The sequence below is a fragment of the Coregonus lavaretus genome, assembly GCF_964263955.1.
Source record: "Coregonus lavaretus genome assembly, contig: HAP1_SCAFFOLD_2590, whole genome shotgun sequence".
Lineage (NCBI taxonomy): Eukaryota > Metazoa > Chordata > Actinopteri > Salmoniformes > Salmonidae > Coregonus > Coregonus lavaretus.
Window position 1 is genome coordinate 30760 of NW_028164769.1, and position 22939 is coordinate 53698.

The window sequence follows — 22939 nt, forward strand, 5'->3', positions numbered from 1 at the left end:
AACTCTACTACTGCTTCCTACTATAACTCTACTATTGCTTCCTACTATAACTCTACTACTGCTTCCTACTATAACTCTGCTTCCTACTATAACTCTACTACTGCTTCCTACTATAACTCTACTACTGCTTCCTACTATAACTCTACTACTGCTTCCTACTATAACTACTATTGCTTCCTACTATAACTCTACTACTGCTTCCTACTATAACTCTGCTTCCTACTATAACTCTACTACTGCTTCCTACTATAACTCTACTACTGCTTCCTACTATAACTCTACTACTGCTTCCTACTATAACTCTACTACTGCTTCCTACTATAACTCTACTACTGCTTCCTACTATAACTCTACTACTGCTTCCTACTATTACTCTACTATTGCTTCGTACTATAACTCTACTACTGCTTCCTACTATAACTCTACTACTGCTTCCTACTATAACTCTACTACTGCTTCCTACTATAACTCTACTACTGCTTCCTACTATAACTCTGCTTCCTACTATAACTCTACTACTGCTTCCTACTATAACTCTACTACTGCTTCCTACTATAACTCTACTACTGCTTCCTACCTCAACTCTACTTCCTACTATAACTCTACTACTGCTTCCTACTACAACTCTACTACTGCTTCCTACTATAACTCTACTACTGCTTCCTACTATAACTCTGCTTCCTACTATAACTCTACTACTGCTTCCTACTATAACTCTGCTTCCTACTATAACTCTACTACTGCTTCCTACCATAACTCTGCTTCCTACTATAACTCTACTACTGCTTCCTACTACAACTCTACTACTGCTTCCTACTATAACTCTACTACTGCTTCCTACTACAACTCTACTACTGCTTCCTACTATAACTCTACTACTGCTTCCTACTATAACTCTACTACTGCTTCCTACTATAACTCTGCTTCCTACTATAACTCTACTACTACTTCCTACTATAACTCTACTACTGCTTCCTACTATAACTCTACTACTGCTTCCTACTATAACTATACTACTGCTTCCTACTATAACTCTGCTTCCTACTATAACTCTACTACTGCTTACTACTATAACTCTACTACTGCTTCCTACCATAACTCTGCTTCCTACTATAACTCTACTACTGCTTCCTACTCCAACTCTACTACTGCTTCCTACTATAACTCTACTACTGCTTCCTACTACAACTCTACTACTGCTTCCTACTATAACTCTACTACTGCTTCCTACTATAACTCTGCTTCCTACTATAACTCTGCTTCCTACTATAACTCTACTACTGCTTCCTACTATAACTCTACTACTGCTTCCTACTATAACTCTACTACTGCTTCCTACTATAACTCTACTACTGCTTCCTACTATAACTCTACTACTGCTTCCTACAATAACTCTGCTTCCTACTATAACTCTACTACTGCTTCCTACAATAACTCTGCTTCCTACTATAACTCTGCTTCCTACTATAACTCTACTACTGCTTCCTACTATAACTCTACTACTGCTTCCTACAATAACTCTGCTTCCTACTATAACTCTGCTTCCTACTATAACTCTACTACTGCTTCCTACTATAACTCTACTACTGCTTCCTACTATAACTCTACTACTGCTTCCTACTATAACTCTACTACTGCTTCCTACTATAACTACTATTGCTTCCTACTATAACTCTACTACTGCTTCCTACTATAACTCTGCTTCCTACTATAACTCTACTACTGCTTCCTACTATAACTCTACTACTGCTTCCTACTATAACTCTACTACTGCTTCCTACTATAACTCTACTACTGCTTCCTACTATAACTCTACTACTGCTTCCTACTATAACTCTACTACTGCTTCCTACTATTACTCTACTATTGCTTCGTACTATAACTCTACTACTGCTTCCTACTATAACTCTACTACTGCTTCCTACTATAACTCTACTACTGCTTCCTACTATAACTCTACTACTGCTTCCTACTATAACTCTGCTTCCTACTATAACTCTACTACTGCTTCCTACTATAACTCTACTACTGCTTCCTACTATAACTCTACTACTGCTTCCTACCTCAACTCTACTTCCTACTATAACTCTACTACTGCTTCCTACTACAACTCTACTACTGCTTCCTACTATAACTCTACTACTGCTTCCTACTATAACTCTGCTTCCTACTATAACTCTACTACTGCTTCCTACTATAACTCTGCTTCCTACTATAACTCTACTACTGCTTCCTACCATAACTCTGCTTCCTACTATAACTCTACTACTGCTTCCTACTACAACTCTACTACTGCTTCCTACTATAACTCTACTACTGCTTCCTACTACAACTCTACTACTGCTTCCTACTATAACTCTACTACTGCTTCCTACTATAACTCTACTACTGCTTCCTACTATAACTCTGCTTCCTACTATAACTCTACTACTACTTCCTACTATAACTCTACTACTGCTTCCTACTATAACTCTACTACTGCTTCCTACTATAACTATACTACTGCTTCCTACTATAACTCTGCTTCCTACTATAACTCTACTACTGCTTACTACTATAACTCTACTACTGCTTCCTACCATAACTCTGCTTCCTACTATAACTCTACTACTGCTTCCTACTCCAACTCTACTACTGCTTCCTACTATAACTCTACTACTGCTTCCTACTACAACTCTACTACTGCTTCCTACTATAACTCTACTACTGCTTCCTACTATAACTCTGCTTCCTACTATAACTCTGCTTCCTACTATAACTCTACTACTGCTTCCTACTATAACTCTACTACTGCTTCCTACTATAACTCTACTACTGCTTCCTACTATAACTCTACTACTGCTTCCTACTATAACTCTACTACTGCTTCCTACAATAACTCTGCTTCCTACTATAACTCTACTACTGCTTCCTACAATAACTCTGCTTCCTACTATAACTCTGCTTCCTACTATAACTCTACTACTGCTTCCTACTATAACTCTACTACTGCTTCCTACAATAACTCTGCTTCCTACTATAACTCTGCTTCCTACTATAACTCTACTACTGCTTCCTACTATAACTCTACTACTGCTTCCTACTATAACTCTACTACTGCTTCCTACTATAACTCTACTACTACTTCCTACTATAACTACTACTGCTTCCTACTATAACTCTGCTTAATAATAATAATAATAATAATAATAATAATATGCCATTTAGCAGACGCTTTTATCCAAAGCGACTTACAGTCATGCGTGCATACATTTTTGTGTATGGGTGGTCCCGGGGATCGAACCCACTACCTTGGCGTTTCAAGCGCCGTGCTCTACCAGCTGAGCTACAGAGGACCACTACTGCTTCCTACTATAACTCTGCTTCCTACTATAACTCTACTACTGCTTCCTACTATAACTCTACTACTGCTTCCTACTACAACTCTACTACTGCTTCCTACTATAACGCTACTACTGCTTCCTACTATAACTCTACTATTGCTTCCTACTATAACTCTACTACTGCTTCCTACTATAACTCTACTACTGCTTCCTACTATAACTCTACTACTGCTTCCTACTACAACTCTACTACTGCTTCCTACTATAACTCTACTACTGCTTCCTACTATAACTCTACTACTGCTTCCTACTATAACTATGCTTCCTACTATAACTCTACTACTGCTTCCTACTATAACTCTACTACTGCTTCCTACTATAACTCTACTACTGCTTCCTACTATAACTCTACTACTGCTTCCTACTATAACTCTACTATTGCTTCCTACTATAACTCTACTACTGCTTCCTACTATAACTCTGCTTCCTACTATAACTCTACTACTGCTTCCTACTATAACTCTACTACTGCTTCCTACTATAACTCTACTACTGCTTCCTACTATAACTCTACTACTGCTTCCTACTATAACTCTACTATTGCTTCCTACTATAACTCTACTACTGCTTCCTACTATAACTCTGCTTCCTACTATAACTCTACTACTGCTTCCTACTATAACTCTACTACTGCTTCCTACTATAACTCTACTACTGCTTCCTACTATAACTCTACTACTGCTTCCTACTATAACTCTACTACTGCTTCCTACTATAACTCTACTACTGCTTCCTACTATTACTCTACTATTGCTTCGTACTATAACTCTACTACTGCTTCCTACTATAACTCTACTACTGCTTCCTACTATAACCCTACTACTGCTTCCTACTATAACTTTACTACTGCTTCCTACTATAACTCTACTACTGCTTCCTACTATAACCCTACTACTGCTTCCTACTATAACTATACTACTGCTTCCTACTATAACTCTACTACTGCTTCCTACTATAACTCTACTACTGCTTCCTACTATAACTCTACTACTGCTTCCTACTATAACTCTACTACTGCTTCCTACTATTACTCTACTATTGCTTCGTACTATAACTCTACTACTGCTTCCTACTATAACTCTACTACTGCTTCCTACTATAACTCTACTACTGCTTCCTACTATAACTCTACTACTGCTTCCTACTATAACTCTACTACTGCTTCCTACTATAACTCTACTACTGCTTCCTACTATAAATCTACTACTGCTTCCTACTATAACTCTACTACTGCTTCCTACTATAACTCTACTACTGCTTCCTACTATAACTCTACTACTGCTTCCTACTATAACTCTACTACTGCTTCCTACTACAACTCTACTTCCTACTATAACTCTACTACTGCTTCCTACTATAACTCCACTATTGCTTCCTACTATAACTCTACTACTGCTTCCTACTACAACTCTACTACTGCTTCCTACTATAACTCTACTACTGCTTCCTACTATAACTCTACTATTGCTTCCTACTATAACTCTACTACTGCTTCCTACTATAACTCTACTACTGCTTCCTACTATAACTCCACTATTGCTTCCTACTATAACTCTACTACTGCTTCCTACTATAACTCTACTACTGCTTCCTACTACAACTCTACTACTGCTTCCTACTACAACTCTACTTCCTACTATAACTCCACTACTGCTTCCTACTATAACTCCACTATTGCTTCCTACTATAACTCTACTACTGCTTCCTACTATAACTCTACTACTGCTTCCTACTACAACTCTACTACTGCTTCCTACTATAACTCTACTACTGCTTCCTACTATAACTCTACTACTGCTTCCTACTATAACTCTACTACTGCTTCCTACTATAACTCTACTACTGCTTCCTACTATAACTCTACTACTGCTTCCTACTATAACTCTACTACTGCTTCCTACTATAACTCTACTACTGCTTCCTACTATAACTCTACTACTGCTTCCTACTATTACTCTACTATTGCTTCCTACTATAACTCTACTACTGCTTCCTACTATAACTCTACTACTGCTTCCTACTATAACCCTACTACTGCTTCCTACTATAACTCTACTACTGCTTCCTACTATAACCCTACTACTGCTTCCTACTATAACCATACTACTGCTTCCTACTATAACTCTACTACTGCTTCCTACTATAACTCTACTACTGCTTCCTACTATAACTCTACTACTGCTTCCTACTATAACTCTACTACTGCTTCCTACTATTACTCTACTATTGCTTCGTACTATAACTCTACTACTGCTTCCTACTATAACTCTACTACTGCTTCCTACTATAACTCTACTACTGCTTCCTACTATAACTCTACTACTGCTTCCTACTATAACTCTACTACTGCTTCCTACTATAACTCTACTACTGCTTCCTACTATAAATCTACTACTGCTTCCTACTATAACTCTACTACTGCTTCCTACTATAACTTTACTACTGCTTCCTACTATAACTCTACTACTGCTTCCTACTATAACTATACTACTGCTTCCTACTATAACTATACTACTGCTTCCTACTATAACTCTACTACTGCTTCCTACTACAACTCTACTTCCTACTATAACTCTACTACTGCTTCCTACTATAACTCTACTACTGCTTCCTACTATAACTCTACTACTGCTTCCTACTATAACTCTACTACTGCTTCCTACTACAACCTACTACTGCTTCCTACTATAACTATACTACTGCTTCCTACTATAACTCTACTACTGCTTCCTACTACAACCTACTACTGCTTCCTACTACAACTCTACTACTGCTTCCTACTATAACTATACTACTGCTTCCTACTATAACTATGCTTCCTACTATAACTCTACTACTGCTTCCTACTATAACTCTACTACTGCTTCCTACTATAACTATACTACTGCTTCCTACTATAACTATGCTTCCTACTATAACTCTACTACTGCTTCCTACTATAACTCTACTACTGCTTCCTACTATAACTCTACTACTGCTTCCTACTATAACTATGCTTCCTACTATAACTCTACTACTGCTTCCTACTATAACTCTACTACTGCTTCCTACTATAACTCTACTACTGCTTCCTACTATAACTCTACTACTGCTTCCTACTATAACTCTACTACTGCTTCCTACTATAACTCTACTACTGCTTCCTACTATAACTATGCTTCTGCTTCCTACTATAACTCTGCTTCCATTGGGGCATGGACTCTACAAGGTGTCAAAAGTATTCCACAGGGATGCTGGCCCATGTTGACTCCAATGCTTCCCACAGTTGTGTCAAGTTGGCTGGATGTCCTTTGGGTGGTGGACCATTCTTGATACACACTTGGAAACTGTTAAGCGTGAAAAACCCAGCAGCGTTTAAGTCCTTGACACAAACCGGTGCGCCTGGCACCTACTACCATACCCCCGTTCAAAGACACTTAAATATTTTGTCTTGCCCATTCACCCTCTGAATGGCACCCATACACAATCCATGTCTCAATTGTCTCAAGGCTTAAAATTCCTTCTTTAACCTTTCTCCTCCCCTTCATCCACACTGATTGAAGTGGATTTAACAAGTGACATCAATAATGGATAATAGCTTTCACCTGGATTCACCTGGTCAGTCTGTCATGGAAAGCTTTGTATATACAGGCAATACTGTAGTCGCTATTACTTCCCTACTTTACTGTATGATCAGTGTCTAAGTTATGGTTCATGTGTCAGTTTTATTCAGCCTGACCGAGTAGATTAGATCAACTTTATTTTCCTACCAGGGGGAAAATTCAATTGTTCATGTGCTTTAAAAAGACAAAGTACATTACACATAAAACACAGAATAATACACAGTAAAATGTATGTGTGAGTGAATGTTTCTTTGTCCTCTCTATGGAGTAATGTTATCTGGATCATTTTTATATGGACCTGAGTGACTAAGTGAATGTCCATTATTGTAACGGGAATTCAGGTGAAGAAAGGAGAGCCAATTAAAATCAATTCGGTTTATTACAAGAATTCAGGGAGAACACCTCCAGACCAGAAGCAAAGAAAATGTCTAACAGGTCTTCTCTGAGTAGGCCTTTATACATGTAACTACCAAAATAAAGGAAACCCATGTATATTGAAAGCAAGTGCTTCCACACAGTTGTGGTTTCTGAGTTAATTAAGCAATTAACATCCCATCATGCTTAGGGTCATGTATAAAAATGCCAAGTCGCACCTTATTTTGGCTACCACGGCTAGAGGAAGAGATCTCTGACTTTGAAAGAGGGTATCAAAGGAGCATAGGGTGTTTAAATTGTGGGTGTGTCTCAGTCGCCAGATCTTAACCCAATTGAACACTTATGGGAGTTTCTGGAGCGGCGCCTGAGACAGCGTTTTCCACCACCATCAACAAAACACCAGTTAGGGAATTTCTCGGGGAGGAAGGGTGTCACATCCCTCCAGTAGAGTTCCAGACACTTGTAGAATCTATGCCAAGGTGCATTGAATCTGTTCTGGCTCGTGGTGGCCCAACGCCCTATTAAGACACTTTATGTTGGTGTTTCCTCTATTTTGGTAGTTACCTGTATATTAACCACACAGAACCTAATGTTCTGTAAACACCAGTCCGAGAGGCTTATAGGAAGTCACAACATCAGCTTCTACGGAATCACACAGTGTCACAGTGTGTCCTTGAATCCGGCTTAGCGTCAAACTTTAACATTCAACACTGGTACTGACAGTTAAACCGGTTAAAGGTAATAACATCAGTACTTAATTAAACAACAGATAATTATAGACTAACAAGTGACAACTACTTCATCCAATGTGTAAGTCGCTCTGGATAAGAGCGTCTGCTAAATGATGTAAATGTAAATAAATTATGGTACTTAAACATAAATGGTTATCTCCTGTTTCCCAGAATGCATCTGTCTGTGTCTTCCTGCACTTACAATTGTTACTAAACCAATAACTAGCCTGCTAATATTGTTGCACTTATAATAATAATAATATGCCATTTAGCAGACGCTTTTATCCAAAGCGACTTAGTCATGCGTGCATACATTATTTTTTTTTGTGTATGGGTGGTCCCGGGGATCGATCCCACTACCTTGGCGTTACAAGCGCCGTGCTCTACCAGCTGAGCTACAGAGGACCACCTTATGTTGTTGCACTGCTAAGTCTAGGGGTCTTAGGCCTAGTTAACTAGTCTTCAACCTGATTTATGCACCTAGATGTTGAACGTATGTACCCAGGAGGCCGATACCTTACCTTAAGTCCAGGGTCAGCTCCCTCTTGACCTCTTGGTTGGCCATTCCAAGCAGATCGTTATTTGTTCAGACGGTGACATTAACATAAATATGTACTAAAAGTCATGCCCAAACTCAAAAACAAACGAAAAGGCCTTCATGGCCACTAAACGAACCAGCAACCTCACGGCTCTGCCAGCTGGGACACTGACTGACCATCACCCTAATTGGCAGCACCTGATGTGCTTATCAACCAGGCTCAGCAACAGGACAAGGTTGCTGCTGCCCCCTGGGGGATGGAGTGTGGAAGTGGTAGTGAGCTGTCTACACGAAACTACCTACAGTGCTCAATGTTATTAAAACGTTATCACAACATTATTACAGTGTTATAAGGTTGTTTATTTCCAACATTGGGACTAATTTTCTCTACTTTTGCATATTTTTGTTACTGAATGTTATCAGATCTTCAACCAAAACCTAATATTAGATAAAGGGAACCTGAGTAAAAAAAATTAAAAGGATACTCATTGATTTCATAAACAATGTTATGCAACACCCAATTCCCCTGTGTGAAAAAGTAATTGCCACCTTACACTCAATAACTGGTTGTGCCACCTTTAGCTGGATTGAATCCAACCAAATGCTTCCTGTAGTTGTTGATCAGTCTTTCATGTCGCTGTGGAGGAATTTTGGCCCACTCTTCCATGCAAAACTGCTTTAACTCAGCGACATTTGTGGGTTTTCAAGCATGAACTGCTCGTTTCAAGTCCTGCCACAACAAGTCTGAACTTTGACTAGGCCATTCCAAAACTTCAAATGTGTTGCTTTTTAGCCATTTTCATGTAGACCTGATTGTGTGTTTTGGATCATTGTCTTGCTGCTTGGCCCAGCTGCTGTTCAGCTTCAGCTCACAGACAGCAGTTCTGAATGCAAGAGTGGGCCAAAACTCCTCCACGGCGATGTGAGAGACTGATCAACAACTACAGGAAGTATATGGTTGCAATCATTGCAGCTAAAAGTGGCACAACCAGTTATTGAGTGTAAGGGGGCAATTACTTTTTCACACAGGGGCATTGGGTGTTGCATAACTTTGTTAATTAAATAAATTAAAATCAGTATCCTTTTTTTGGGGGGGGGGGGGGTCAACTCAGGTTCCCTTTATCTAATATTAGGTTTTGGTTGAAAATCTGATAACATTCAGTATAAAAAATATGCAAAAATAGAGAAAATCATAAAGGGGGCTAATACTTTTCCACGGCTCTGTAAGCTATTCCCTAATACAATCATGTTTATTACATATCAATCCATATCCACAGTAAATCAAATACAGGAAAATGATTAATCAAATAATTTCCCATTACAATTATATCTCCTCTCCTCAGATGGACAACGTTCTGTATGCGGAGTTCCTGACCTGGAGAGACAGACCTAGTCTGGACAGAAGTTCAGCCTTCCTGGGGCGGATATACAGGGAGGACATCGTCCCCTGCCTCTCCTTCACACGATCTGAGGTACCAGTACCTGCATGTTTCTCTGTACATAGAATAGAATACCATAACTATTCTAATAGCATAATAGAATACCATAACTATTCTAATAGCATAATAGAATAGAATACCATAACTATTCTAATAGCATAATAGAATAGAATACCATAACTATTCTAATAGCATAATAGAATACCATAACTATTCTAATAGCATAATATAATACCATAACTATTCTAATAGCATAATAGAATACCATAACTATTCTAATAGCATAATAGAATAGAATACCATAACTATTCTAATAGCATAATATAATACCATAACTATTCTAATAGCATAATAGAATACCATAGCTATTCTAATAGCATAATAGAATACCATAACTATTCTAATAGCATAATAGAATACCATAACTATTCTAATAGCATAATAGAATACCATAACTATTCTAATAGCATAATAGAATACCATAACTATTCTAATAGCATAATAGAATAGAATACCATAACTATTCTAATAGCATAATAGAATACCATAACTATTCTAACAGCATAATAGAATAGAATACCATAACTATTCTAATAGCATAATAGAATAACATAACTATTCTAATAGCATAATAGAATAGAATACCATAACTATTCTAATAGCATAATATAATAACATAACTATTCTAATAGCATAATAGAATACCATAACTATTCTAATAGCATAATAGAATAGAATACCATAACTATTCTAATAGCATAATAGAATACCATAACTATTCTAATAGCATAATAGAATACCATAACTATTCTAATAGCATAATAGAATACCATAACTATTCTAATAGCATAATAGAATACCATAACTATTCTAATAGCATAATAGAATACCATAACTATTCTAATAGCATAATAGAATACCATAACTATTCTAATAGCATAATAGAATACCATAACTATTCTAATAGCATAATATAATAGAATACCATAACTATTCTAATAGCATAATATAATAGAATACCATAACTATTCTAATAGCATAATAGAATACCATAACTATTCTAATAGCATAATAGAATAGAATACCATAACTATTCTAATAGCATAATAGAATACCATAACTATTCTAATAGCATAATAGAATAGAATACCATAACTATTCTAATAGCATAATAGCATACCATAACTATTCTAATAGCATAATAGAATACCATAACTATTCTAATAGCATAATAGAATACCATAACTATTCTAATAGCATAATAGAATAGAATACCATAACTATTCTAATAGCATAATAGAATACCATAACTATTCTAATAGCATAATAGAATAGAATACCATAACTATTCTAATAGCATAATAGAATAGAATACCATAACTATTCTAATAGCATAATAGAATAGAATACCATAAATATTCTAATAGCATAATAGAATACCATAACTATTCTAATAGAATAATATCATTCAAATAAAAAAAAAAAAAAAATGCCTAACAGCATAATTGACAGAAGACAGATATAAATACATATGAAATAAACCAAAAGTCACAAGAATAAATGTATATGACTTTTAATTGTTAATAATAATAAATAATAAAAATAATAATAATAATACATATAGATGTGTCGGGGAGAAGGCTTTTGTGCGTATGTATAGTTTGTTGTTGTATTACTTGCATTGTGACTCCTTGTTCCGGCCACAGTTGTCTCAGTCGGTACAGAGTGCAGTGGAGAACAACTCTCTGACCATCGAGCCGGTGGCCATGTCAGCTTTACCCGTGGTCAAAGCCAACGCCATAGAGTGTGGCGGGCCCAAGTGAGTTATCCCTCAATGTTATTAAAACGTTATCACAAAATTATTACAGTGTTATAAGGTTGTTTATTTCCAACATTGGGACTGTTTCCCTCAGAAAATGTAGTCAGCTTCATGTTTTGTTTCCTTTACAACTGGACCACACCCATCACTGCCCACCCATCACTGCCCACCCATCACTGCCCACCCATCACTGCCCACCCATCACTGCCCACCCATCACTGCCCACCCATCACTGCCCACCCATCACTGCCCACCCATCACTGCCCACCCATCACTCTCTCTTCCTCTGTCTCTGTTCATTCTCATTCAATGCCTATTCATGCTCAAATCAACACTCCCTCTGCTCTTGGTGATTTATCACAATTACACCTGTCATCTATAATTAATATCATTATTCATGACTCCGTGGCAAATTATGCAAACTTGATTGGTGTGACTTTTTATCGATTAGTTTAGTTTTTCTCTTCAAATCTGTTCTGAGTTTCATCCTAATGAGTTGAATCAATGGGCTACACTGCTAATGGGGCACTGCTTCACCTCATGCTTCCTAATCAAATTTTGATTGAATTCTTTTCCCAGCGGCTTGAGGGCAGCAGTAGAGACGTAAGTGACTTCAGGAGCCAATCATTTCATTACCTTACTTTTCCACGAACAACAAAGTGTTCTGTGCTCTATGTTGTTCTCTGTTCTGAATGCTTACCCTTCCACTCTCTTCAGAATACCCTCCAACACTCTGTCCAACCATGCATGTCTTGTTGTTGTTCACTGCCATCTTGTCTGTCCTCCCAGTGTATCTGAAGTCTAATATACACAGCTCTTGTAAAGCATCTTGTCTGTCCTCCCAGTGTATCTGAAGTCTAATATACCTCATATTTCTCAGATGTATCTAACTCCATACAGGGAGGAAGAGTCTCCATATCTGTCCAGTGTTCAGCCACATGTTGTTCGTTCCTTTTCTGATGTTAAACAACTTAACAGTCATGTTCTCATGTCTTCTACATGTAGGGTCGGTTTCCCAGACCCAGGTTAAGACTAGTCCTGGACTAAAAAAAAAACTTGCTCAATGGAGAATCTCCCTTGAAAGTGCTTTTAGGTACATGTTTTAGGCTTAATTTGTGGTCCAGGAAACGTGCACCGTAGAATTCCATAAATGAGTGAGTTGGTCGGTGTTTTTTTTTTTTCTTCCTCTGCCTCTATATAACAGGAAGTGTGCGTTGAGCGGCGTGTCCCGGTCCTGTAAGCACCACATCAAACTGGGTGACAAAGAGGGTTACTACTACATCTCTCCCTCCAGCAGGGCACGGGTACCTAGCTCTGTTGTTTTTTTTTTTAAGAAAAAAAAAATTGTATTTGAAAAAGTATTGAATAAAATGTATGCATTCACTTATCCTCCTCAACGTCTATAGACATATCAATGACTACCTTTTGTGTTCATAAATACTTTCGTCACGTAGGCCTACGTGAGAAAACGTTTGTTTGAAAGTGTGTGAACCCCTTCCTCATATCCGCCCCCTTCCAGATCACGGCTGCGTGTAATTTCTTCACCTACATCCGGTACATCCAGCAGGGTCTGGTCAGACATGACGGTAAGTCTGACGTCCCCCTTCTAACAGATAGACACAGACACAGAGAGATCAACAACAGACACCCATTTTAACAGTCATGGTGACAGTGGCAATGAGTTATCTTTGTTAATGCAGACATTAAATCTGTCTGGCGTTCTGAAACTGACTGAAACCCTTTCAACCCTAATGCTTATGTCTTAGTCTCTGTCCCCCCCCCCCCCCCCCCCAGCGGAGCAGATGTTCTGGGAGGTGACACGTCTACGGAGGGAGATGACTGTGGCCAAGCTGGGCTTCTACCTCACAGACCAGGGGTAGAAGGACAGACGGGAGGAGATGGTCACCATAGACCTGGGTCGTGTTTATTAGGGCACGCCGTAGCAAAACGTTTCAAAAATGTTGCGCAACGGACAACGAAAATGAAACTTATTTCTTCCTCTTCGTGCCCAGTGAACACGGCCCAGGGCTAGAAGACAGGAGACACCAATCAACTGTACCCTTTTCACACTGTCGGGACAACCCAAACCGAACTGGGCTGGCTTGGTTTGGCTCGGCCCTCAGGAGAACTATGCTGCTCACTATTCATTCACATGGATGCCATAAAGTACAGGACCCTCCGGTACTGCTGCATTACCCCTAGGTGTTGTCTCTCCTCACCTTTTAGAACCACTGTTGTCTCTCCTCACCTTAGAACCACTGTTGTCTCTCCTCTCTCCTTAGAACCACTGTTGTCTCCTCCCTCCTTAGAACCACTGTTGTCTCCTCTCTCCTTAGAACCACTGTTGTCTCCTCCCTCCTTAGAACCACTGTTGTCTCCTCCCTCCTTAGAACCACTGTTGTCTCCTCTCTCCTTAGAACCACTGTTGTCTCCTCCCTCCTTAGAACCACTGTTGTCTCTCCTCTCTCCTTAGAACCACTGTTGTCTCTCCTCCCTCCTTAGAACCACTGTTGTCTCCTCTCTCCTTAGAACCACTGTTGTCTCTCCTCTCTCCTTAGAACCACTGTTGTCTCCTCCCTCCTTAGAACCACTGTTGTCTCCTCCCTCCTTAGAACCACTGTTGTCTCTCCTCTCTCCTTAGAACCACTGTTGTCTCCTCCCTCCTTAGAACCACTGTTGTCTCCTCCCTCCTTAGAACCACTGTTGTCTCTCCTCTCTCCTTAGAACCACTGTTGTCTCCTCCCTCCTTAGAACCACTGTTGTCTCCTCCCTCCTTAGAACCACTGTTGTCTCCTCTCTCCTTAGAACCACTGTTGTCTCCTCTCTCCTTAGAACCACTGTTGTCTCTCCTCTCTCCTTAGAACCACTGTTGTCTCTCCTCTCTCCTTAGAACCACTGTTGTCTCCTCCCTCCTTAGAACCACTGTTGTCTCCTCCCTCCTTAGAACCACTGTTGTCTCTCCTCTCTCCTTAGAACCACTGTTGTCTCTCCTCCCTCCTTAGAACCACTGTTGTCTCCTCTCTCCTTAGAACCACTGTTGTCTCTCCTCTCTCCTTAGAACCACTGTTGTCTCCTCCCTCCTTAGAACCACTGTTGTCTCCTCCCTCCTTAGAACCACTGTTGTATCCTCCCTCCTTAGAACCACTGTTGTCTCCTCCCTCCTTAGAACCACTGTTGTCTCTCCTCTCTCCTTAGAACCACTGTTGTCTCCTCCCTCCTTAGAACCACTGTTGTCTCCTCCCTCCTTAGAACCACTGTTGTCTCTCCTCTCTCCTTAGAACCACTGTTGTCTCTCCTCCCTCCTTAGAACCACTGTTGTCTCCTCCCTCCTTAGAACCGCTGTTGTCTCCTCCCTCCTTAGAACCACTGTTGTCTCCTCTCTCCTTAGAACCACTGTTGTCTCTCCTCTCTCCTTAGAACCACTGTTGTCTCCTCCCTCCTTAGAACCACTGTTGTCTCCTCCCTCCTTAGAACCACTGTTGTCTCCTCCCTCCTTAGAACCACTGTTGTCTCCTCCCTCCTTAGAACCACTGTTGTCTCCTCCCTCCTTAGAACCGCTGTTGTCTCCTCCCTCCTTAGAACCACTGTTGTCTCCTCCCTCCTTAGAACCGCTGTTGTCTCCTCCCTCCTTAGAACCACTGTTGTCTCCTCCCTCCTTAGAACCACTGTTGTCTCCTCCCTCCTTAGAACCACTGTTGTCTCCTCCCTCCTTAGAACCACTGTTGTCTCCTCTCTCCTTAGAACCACTGTTGTCTCCTCCCTCCTTAGAACCACTGTTGTCTCCTCCCTCCTTAGAACCACTGCAGAAAACCAGACCACATCTTACTTTTTCCTTTTTTTTTGTCTTTTTTGTGATCCAAACCAAATCATTAACCTTGATAGATTATTGCACTACATTGTAAATGCTTTGCATGGCTAATACAGGAAAGACAGCTGTAGTTAGGATGGGTTATAGAAGGGCAGGGATTCACTCTGCAGCTTTCTGAGTGTGGATAAAAAAATAGCTGCATTTAGTCTGTTTAGTACTAACCAGTTCAGAAGTAGTGTGCGCACGTCCCATTGCGTACAGGGACTTCAGAATCACTTTATTTGCCAAGAACATTTACACATATCCTGCATTTTACTTGGTGAGTAGGAGCTGCCACGCTGTGCTGAAACTTGCAGTTTAAAGTCATGAACGAAAAGCCTATTCATCATCTCAAAAAATCCCCGTGTTCATTCTGGATACTGTGACAGCTTAGCGAGGATATAGAGGCTGCAGTCATTTTTGTTACTGAACGTAATGGAATGATAAAACCAAACATTGCAATAAGTAGTTTCTCCCACTCCAAAAGACTCCCAATGTATTCACAGCTTTAAAATAACTATCTAGTTGGGAAAATAAAATCGCTTTAAAAATGATTGTGTTACTATGCACAGCCTTGCACAGTTGTAGTTGCACTCCTGTAACATGTCATTTGAAAGTTCTCTACTGTTTTGTATAGTACTATATAAGCCATACGTGACCAAATAATGTGTAGCTTTGCACGGATACATAGCCATATACCGTAGTGTGTACAGGTGTGTATGTATTCAGCAGTGATGTCATTTTAACTCCCAACACTGTAGTGTTTATATAATAATATAATATGCCATTTAGCACGTACGGGTGGTCCCGGGGATCGAACCCACTACCAATTGAGCTACAGAGGACCACATTTATTAGCCATACCTTGCATGAAAAGCCTTATCAAACAAAATGAACAATATTGATGTCTGAAAGCACAATAATATAACTGCTTTCCTCTTAGGCTGCGTTTACACAGGCAGCCCAATTCTGATCTTTTTACACTAATTGGTATAGGTATTTATTAGGATCCCCATTAGCCCTGCAAAAACATCAGCTACTCTTCCTGGGGTCCACATGAAACATGACATAATACATAGGACAGAACATTATTAGTCAAGGACTGAAATACATACATTTAAAACTTCACACATAGCCTACATATCAGTACATACAGTCAATATCTAGGTCTAATGCAGAGTACAGTGTAAATTACAACGCAAGATATATAAAATGGCGGTGTCTCTTCACGGTCCCCAACGTGCCGTAAGGTGTTCTTTTATCCGTTTTTGTTAACTGGTTTTATTGCTAGCTTGAGAGTTACCTGGGGTGGCAGAGAATTTCATGTAGTCATGGCTCTATATAATACTGTGTGTTTCCCAGCCTCTGTTCTGGACCTGGGGACTGTGAAGAGACCTCTGGTGGCATGTCTTGTGTTGTACCGATGAGTGTCCGAACTGTGTGCCGACTGCTTGAACAGACAGTTCGGTACCTTCAACACATCAACACCTCGCACAAATACCAATAGTGATGCAGTCAATCTCTCCTCAACTTTGAGCCAGGAGAGACTGACATGCATGTTACTGACACTTTCCCTCCACATCTAAGTGCGATACGTGCTGCTTTGTTCTGCACCAACTGCAATTGACCTATGTCCTTCTTTGCCGCACATGACCACACAGCTGGGCAGTAGTCCAGGTGCAACAAAACTAGGGCCTGTAGGACCTGTCTGGTCAACTGAGATGTCAAGAAGGCAGAGCAACGCCATATCACGGACAGACTTCTTCCCATTTTAGCAACCATTGACTCTATATGTTTTGACCATGAAAGCTTGCTATCTAGGGTTACACCCAGCAGTTTAGTCTCCTCAACTTGCTCAATAGCCACATTATTCAATAATAGACCTAAACAAGGTTTAGCATTGAGTGAGTAATTTGTCCGAAAAATTATGCTTTTAGTTTTTGAGATATTTAGCACCAGCCTATTGCTAGTTTCCCATTCTAAAACTGACTGGAGCTCTATGTTAAGTGCCTCAGTTATTTATTTTACTGTTGCAGCCGACGTGTATACTGTTGAGTCGTCAGCGTACATAGACACACAGGCTTTATTCAAGGTCAGTGGAGGGTCATTTGTAAAAACAGAAATCAATAATGACCCTAGCCGGCTGCCCTGCGGTACAACACACTCAACTGAATTTGCATGAGAGAGGCTTCCATTAACGAAAACCCTCAGTGTTCTATTAGATAGGTAACTCTCAATCCATGATAAGGCAGAGGATGCAAATCCATAACACCTATGTTTTGTCAGCAGGTTATGATCAGTGACATCAAAAGATGCACTCAGTGTTACGGGGCGGCAGGTAGCTTAGTGGTTAAGAGCGTTGTGCCAGTAACCGAAAGGTCGCTGGTTCTAATCCCCGAGCCGACTAGGTGAGAAATCTGTTGATGTGCCCTTGAGCAAGGCACTTAACCCTAATTGGTCCTCTGTAGCTCAGCTGGTAGAGCACGGCGCTTGTAATGCCAAGGTAGTGGGTTCGATCCCCAGGACCACCCATACACAAAAATGTATGCACGCATGACTGTAAGTCGCTTTGGATAAAAGCGTCTGCTAAATGGCATATATATATATTTTTTTAATTGCTCCTGTAAGTCGCTCTGGATAAGAGCGTCTGCTAAATTACATAAAATAAAATTTAAAAAATGGGTCAGTGGAGGGTCCACAACAAACCTGCCATACAGGGCCGCCCACCAAAACTCACGGACCAGGCAAGGAGGGTATTAATCAGAGGCAACAAAGAGACTGAAGATAACCCTGAAGGAGCTGCAAAGCTCCACAGCGGAGATTGGAGTATCTGTCCATAGGACCACTTTAAGCCGTACACTCCACAGGGCTGGGCTTTACGGAAGAGTGGCCAGAAAAAAGCCTAAAGAAAAAAATAAGCAAACACATTTGGTGTTCGCCAAAAGGCACGTGGGAGACTCCCCAAACATATGGAAGAAGGTACTCTGGTCAGATTAGACTAAAATTGAGCTTTCTGGCCATTAAGGAAAACACTATGTCTGGCGCAAACCCAACACCTCTCATCACCCCGAAAACACCATCCCCACAATGATGCATGGTGGTGGCAGCATTATGCTGTGGGGATGTTTTTCATTGGTAGGGACTGGGAAACTGGTCAGAATTGAAGGAATGATGGGTGGTGCTAAATACAGGGAAATTCTTGCGGGAAACCTGTTTCAGTCTTCCAGAGATTTGAGACTGGGACGGAGGTTCACTTTCCAGCAGGACAATGACCCTAAGCATACTGCTAAAGCAACACTTGAGTGGTTTAAGGGGAAACATTTAAATGTCTTGGAATGGCCTAGTCAAAGCCCAGACCTCCATCCAATTGAGAATCTGTGGTATGACTTAAAGATTGCTGTACACCAGCGGAACCCATCCAACTTGAAGGAGCTGGAGCAGTTTTGCCTTGAAGAATGGGCAAAAATCCCAGTGGCTAGATGTGCCAAGCTTATAGAGACATACCCCAAGAGACTTGCAGCTGTAATTGCTGCAAAAGGTGGCTCTACAAAGTATTGACTTTGGGGGGGGTGAATAGTTATGCACGCTCAAGTTTTCTGTTTTTTGGTCTTATTTCTTGTTTGTTTCACAATAAAACATATTTTGCATCTTCAAAGTGGTAGGCTGTTGTGTAAATCAAATGATACCCCCAAAATCAATTTTAATTCCAGGTTGTAGGCAACAAAATAGGAAAAATGCCAAGGGGGGTGAATACTTTCGCAAGCCACTGTATATCCTCATGTTTTAGAAAGTAATGTTGCTGATAGATGTATCATAGAAATGAAGGGCTCTATTCAATCCGTATTGCGGAAGTTCAGCATTACAGCGTGATTGAAATGTAAAGGCAATGTTCCCACGATAGTGCATTCATGGTAAACACTGCATATGTCGGCTCAATCGGAAATTACCTTTACATTTAAATCAGGGAATCTGCAACACTTCATTGATTTTTTTATTTTAGTCATTTAGCAGACACTCTAATCCAGAGTGATTTACAGGAGCAATTAGGGTTAAGTGCCTTGCTCAAGGGCACATCAACAGATTTTTCACCTAGTCGGTTACTGGCACAACGCTCTTAACCACTAAGCTACCTGCCTAAGTTCTATTTGTATGTGAAAATACCATGTGATACATTTGCTCCCATTGTGTGCATTTTTTGGGGTGCCTTGGTTGCCCACTTTTTTGTGGATATGCAAAAATTAAAGAGTGTGGCTGAGTGATTAGTGCTTTTTGAGGTCGGTTTGGTTTCCGTTCGATTATTTTTTTTAAAATCACGTTTTCGATTTCATTGATTTTTATTTTATTAAATACACTATGCATTATGTGGGTTGAATGCTGTAACAACACAGAATTACTTTACTTTAATAAAATATTTCAGTTGCATATTCCATTAGTTTTATTTGATGACTTTATTATTTCATTCCAAGTCCTCATCTCATCTCTATAGAGCTGCTGCCTATGATGTCTGACAAAAATAACTATTTTAGTAGTTCTTCAAAAGTAAATAAGGCCCACTCTTATATGACTGCTGAATACCAACTATCAAATCACTTAGATCACGTATTTTCAGGTAGAGACACCTCGCAAAGCAACAGCTGCTCTCTATATCCCCATCATGATCACGCATTATTCTGTCTCTTCTGTAGCAGTCATAAAAGAAACACACAGAACGGACAAGTAGGTGCGCAATGGATTATGGTCATTGTAGTTAATTACCACGTTTTCTGCGATTAAACTATGTAGAATATTGGCCTGTTGGAAACTACAACTCCCTACTACATCACACAGTTCAGGCTGGATCTGATTTATCTCTAGAGAAACTGCGTATTGAGCTCACAGGAAAATAAATGAACGAAATGGAATTTAAAATAATTGAACCAACATCTGTCAATTTAGTTGTTTATAAAATGAAAAATAACTGAAATGTAGGTTAAGTGTTGCTTTAGCCTACAGAAGCCCTGCCTGAAGTAACCTACAAATCATGTAATGTGGAGTCCTTCCAGTAAAGAGACCTATGAGACCTATTTGACCTTAGTCCCCGTCACTAGATTTCGGTTGTTACCAGGAAGTGGCTGGTTTGTTACCTTCTAATACAAAAAGCCTCCACTCGACTCCCTCCCACGCCCTCAGTTGTTGCTAAACAGGTTTGAAGGGAGGGGAATATGGCACAGAGATCCAAGAACACACCGGGAATCATAAATGTTGGCGCTGCATTCCAGGCTGACAACGTTGCAGTTGCTTGACTGATCTCACAGCGGCTGGATAGCTGTCACCATATCATATGACATACAGTTGAAGTCGGAAGTTGACCTTAGCCAAATACATTTCAACTCAGTTTTTTACAATTCTTGACATGTATCTCCCGAGTGGCGCAGTGGTCTAAGGCACTGCATCGCAGTGCTAGCTGTGCCACTAGAGATCCTGGTTCGAATCCAGGCTCTGTCGTAGCTGGCCGCGACCGGGAGACCCATGGGGCGGCGCACAATTGGTCCAGGGTAGGGGAGGGAATGGCCGGCATGGATGTAGCTCAGTTGGTAGAGCATGGCGTTTGCAACGCCAGGGTTGTGGGTTTGATTCCCACGGGGGGCCAGTATAAAAAATAATAATGTATACACTCACTAACTGTAAGTTGCTCTGGATAAGAGCGTCTGCTAAATGATGTAAATGTAATCCTAGTAAGAATTCCCTGTCTTAGGTCAGTTAGGATCACCACTTTTATTTTAATAATGTGAAATGTCAGAATAATACTAGAGAGAATTATTTATTTCAGCTTTTATTTCTTTCATCACATTCCCAGTGGGTCAGAAGTTTACATACACTCAATTAGTATTTGGTAGCATTGCCTTTAAATTGTTTAACTTGGGTCAAACGTTTCGGCTAGCCTTCCACAAGCTTCCCACAATAAATTGGGTGAATGTTGGCCCATTCCTCCTGACAGAGCTGGTGTAACTGAGTCAGGATTATAGGCCTCCTTGCTCGCACATGCTTTTTCATTTCTGCCCACAAATGTTCTATAGGATTGAGGTCAGGGCTTTGTGATGGCCACTCCAATACCTTGACTTTGTTGTCCTTAAGCCATTTTGCCACAACTTTGGAAGTATGCTTGAGGTCATTGTCCATTTGGAAGACCCATTTGCGACCAAGCTTTAACTTCCTGACTGATGTCTTGAGATGTTGCTGCAATATATCCACATAATTTTCCTTCCTAATGATGCCATCTATTTTGTGAAGTGCACCAGTCCCTCCTGCAGCAAAGCACCCCCACAGCATGATGCTGCCACCCACGTGCTTCACATTTGGGATGGTGTTCTTCAGCTTGCAAGTCCCCCTTTTTCCTCCAAACATAACGATGGTCATTATGGCCAAACAGTTCTATTTTTGTTTCATCAGACCAGAGGACATTTCTCCAAAAAGTACGATCTTTGTCCCCATGTGCAGTTGCAAACCGTAGTCTGGCTTTTTTATGGCGGTTTTGGAGCAGTGGCTTCTTCCTTGCTGAGCGGCCTTTCAGGTTATGTCGATATAGGACTCGTTTTACTGTGGATATAGATACTTTTGTACCTGTTTCCTCCAGCATCTTCACAAGGGCCTTTGCTGTTGTTCTGGGATTGATTTGCACTTTTTGCACCAAAGTACGTTTACCTCTAGGAGACAGAACGAGTCTCCTTCCTGAGCGGTATGACGGCTGCATGGTCCCATGGTGTTTATACTTGCGTACTATTGTTTGTACAGATGAACAAGGTACCTTCAGGCATTTGAAAAGGATGAACCAGACTTGTGGAGGTCTACCATTTTTTTCTGAGGTCTTGGCTTATTTCTTTTGATTTTCCCATGATGTCAAGCAAAGAGGTACTGAGTTTGAAGGTAGGCCTTGAAATACATCCACAGGCTCCTGTAAGTCGCTCTGGATAAGAGCGTCTGCTAAATGACTAAAATGTAAAAAAAAAAAAAGTAAAATGTAGGTACACCTCCAATTGACTCAAATGATGTCAAATAGCCTATCAGAAGCTTCTAAAGCCATCACATCATTTTCTGGAATATTCCAAGCTGTTTAAAGGCACAGTCAATTTAGCGTATGTACATTTCTGACCCACTGGAATTGTGCTACAGTGAATTATAAGTTAAATAATCTGTCTGTAAACAATTGGAAAAAATTACTTGTGTCA

The 22939-nt window shown here is 40.2% G+C and overlaps 1 protein-coding gene across 1 annotated transcript; it reads left to right on the plus strand.

The window, feature by feature from the left end:
* Window positions 1-9972: 9972 nt before the first annotated feature.
* Window positions 9973-14258, plus strand: LOC311116648 (guanine nucleotide exchange factor for Rab-3A-like; the record flags this gene model as incomplete). The annotated part of the gene is made up of 6 exons (XM_084191702.1): window positions 9973-10101; window positions 11775-11887; window positions 12467-12490; window positions 13092-13191; window positions 13407-13473; window positions 13682-14258. Coding segments are annotated over 6 exons (519 nt in total), but the record flags the coding sequence as incomplete, so codon positions are not given.
* Between the last annotated feature and the right edge of the window lie 8681 nt (window positions 14259-22939).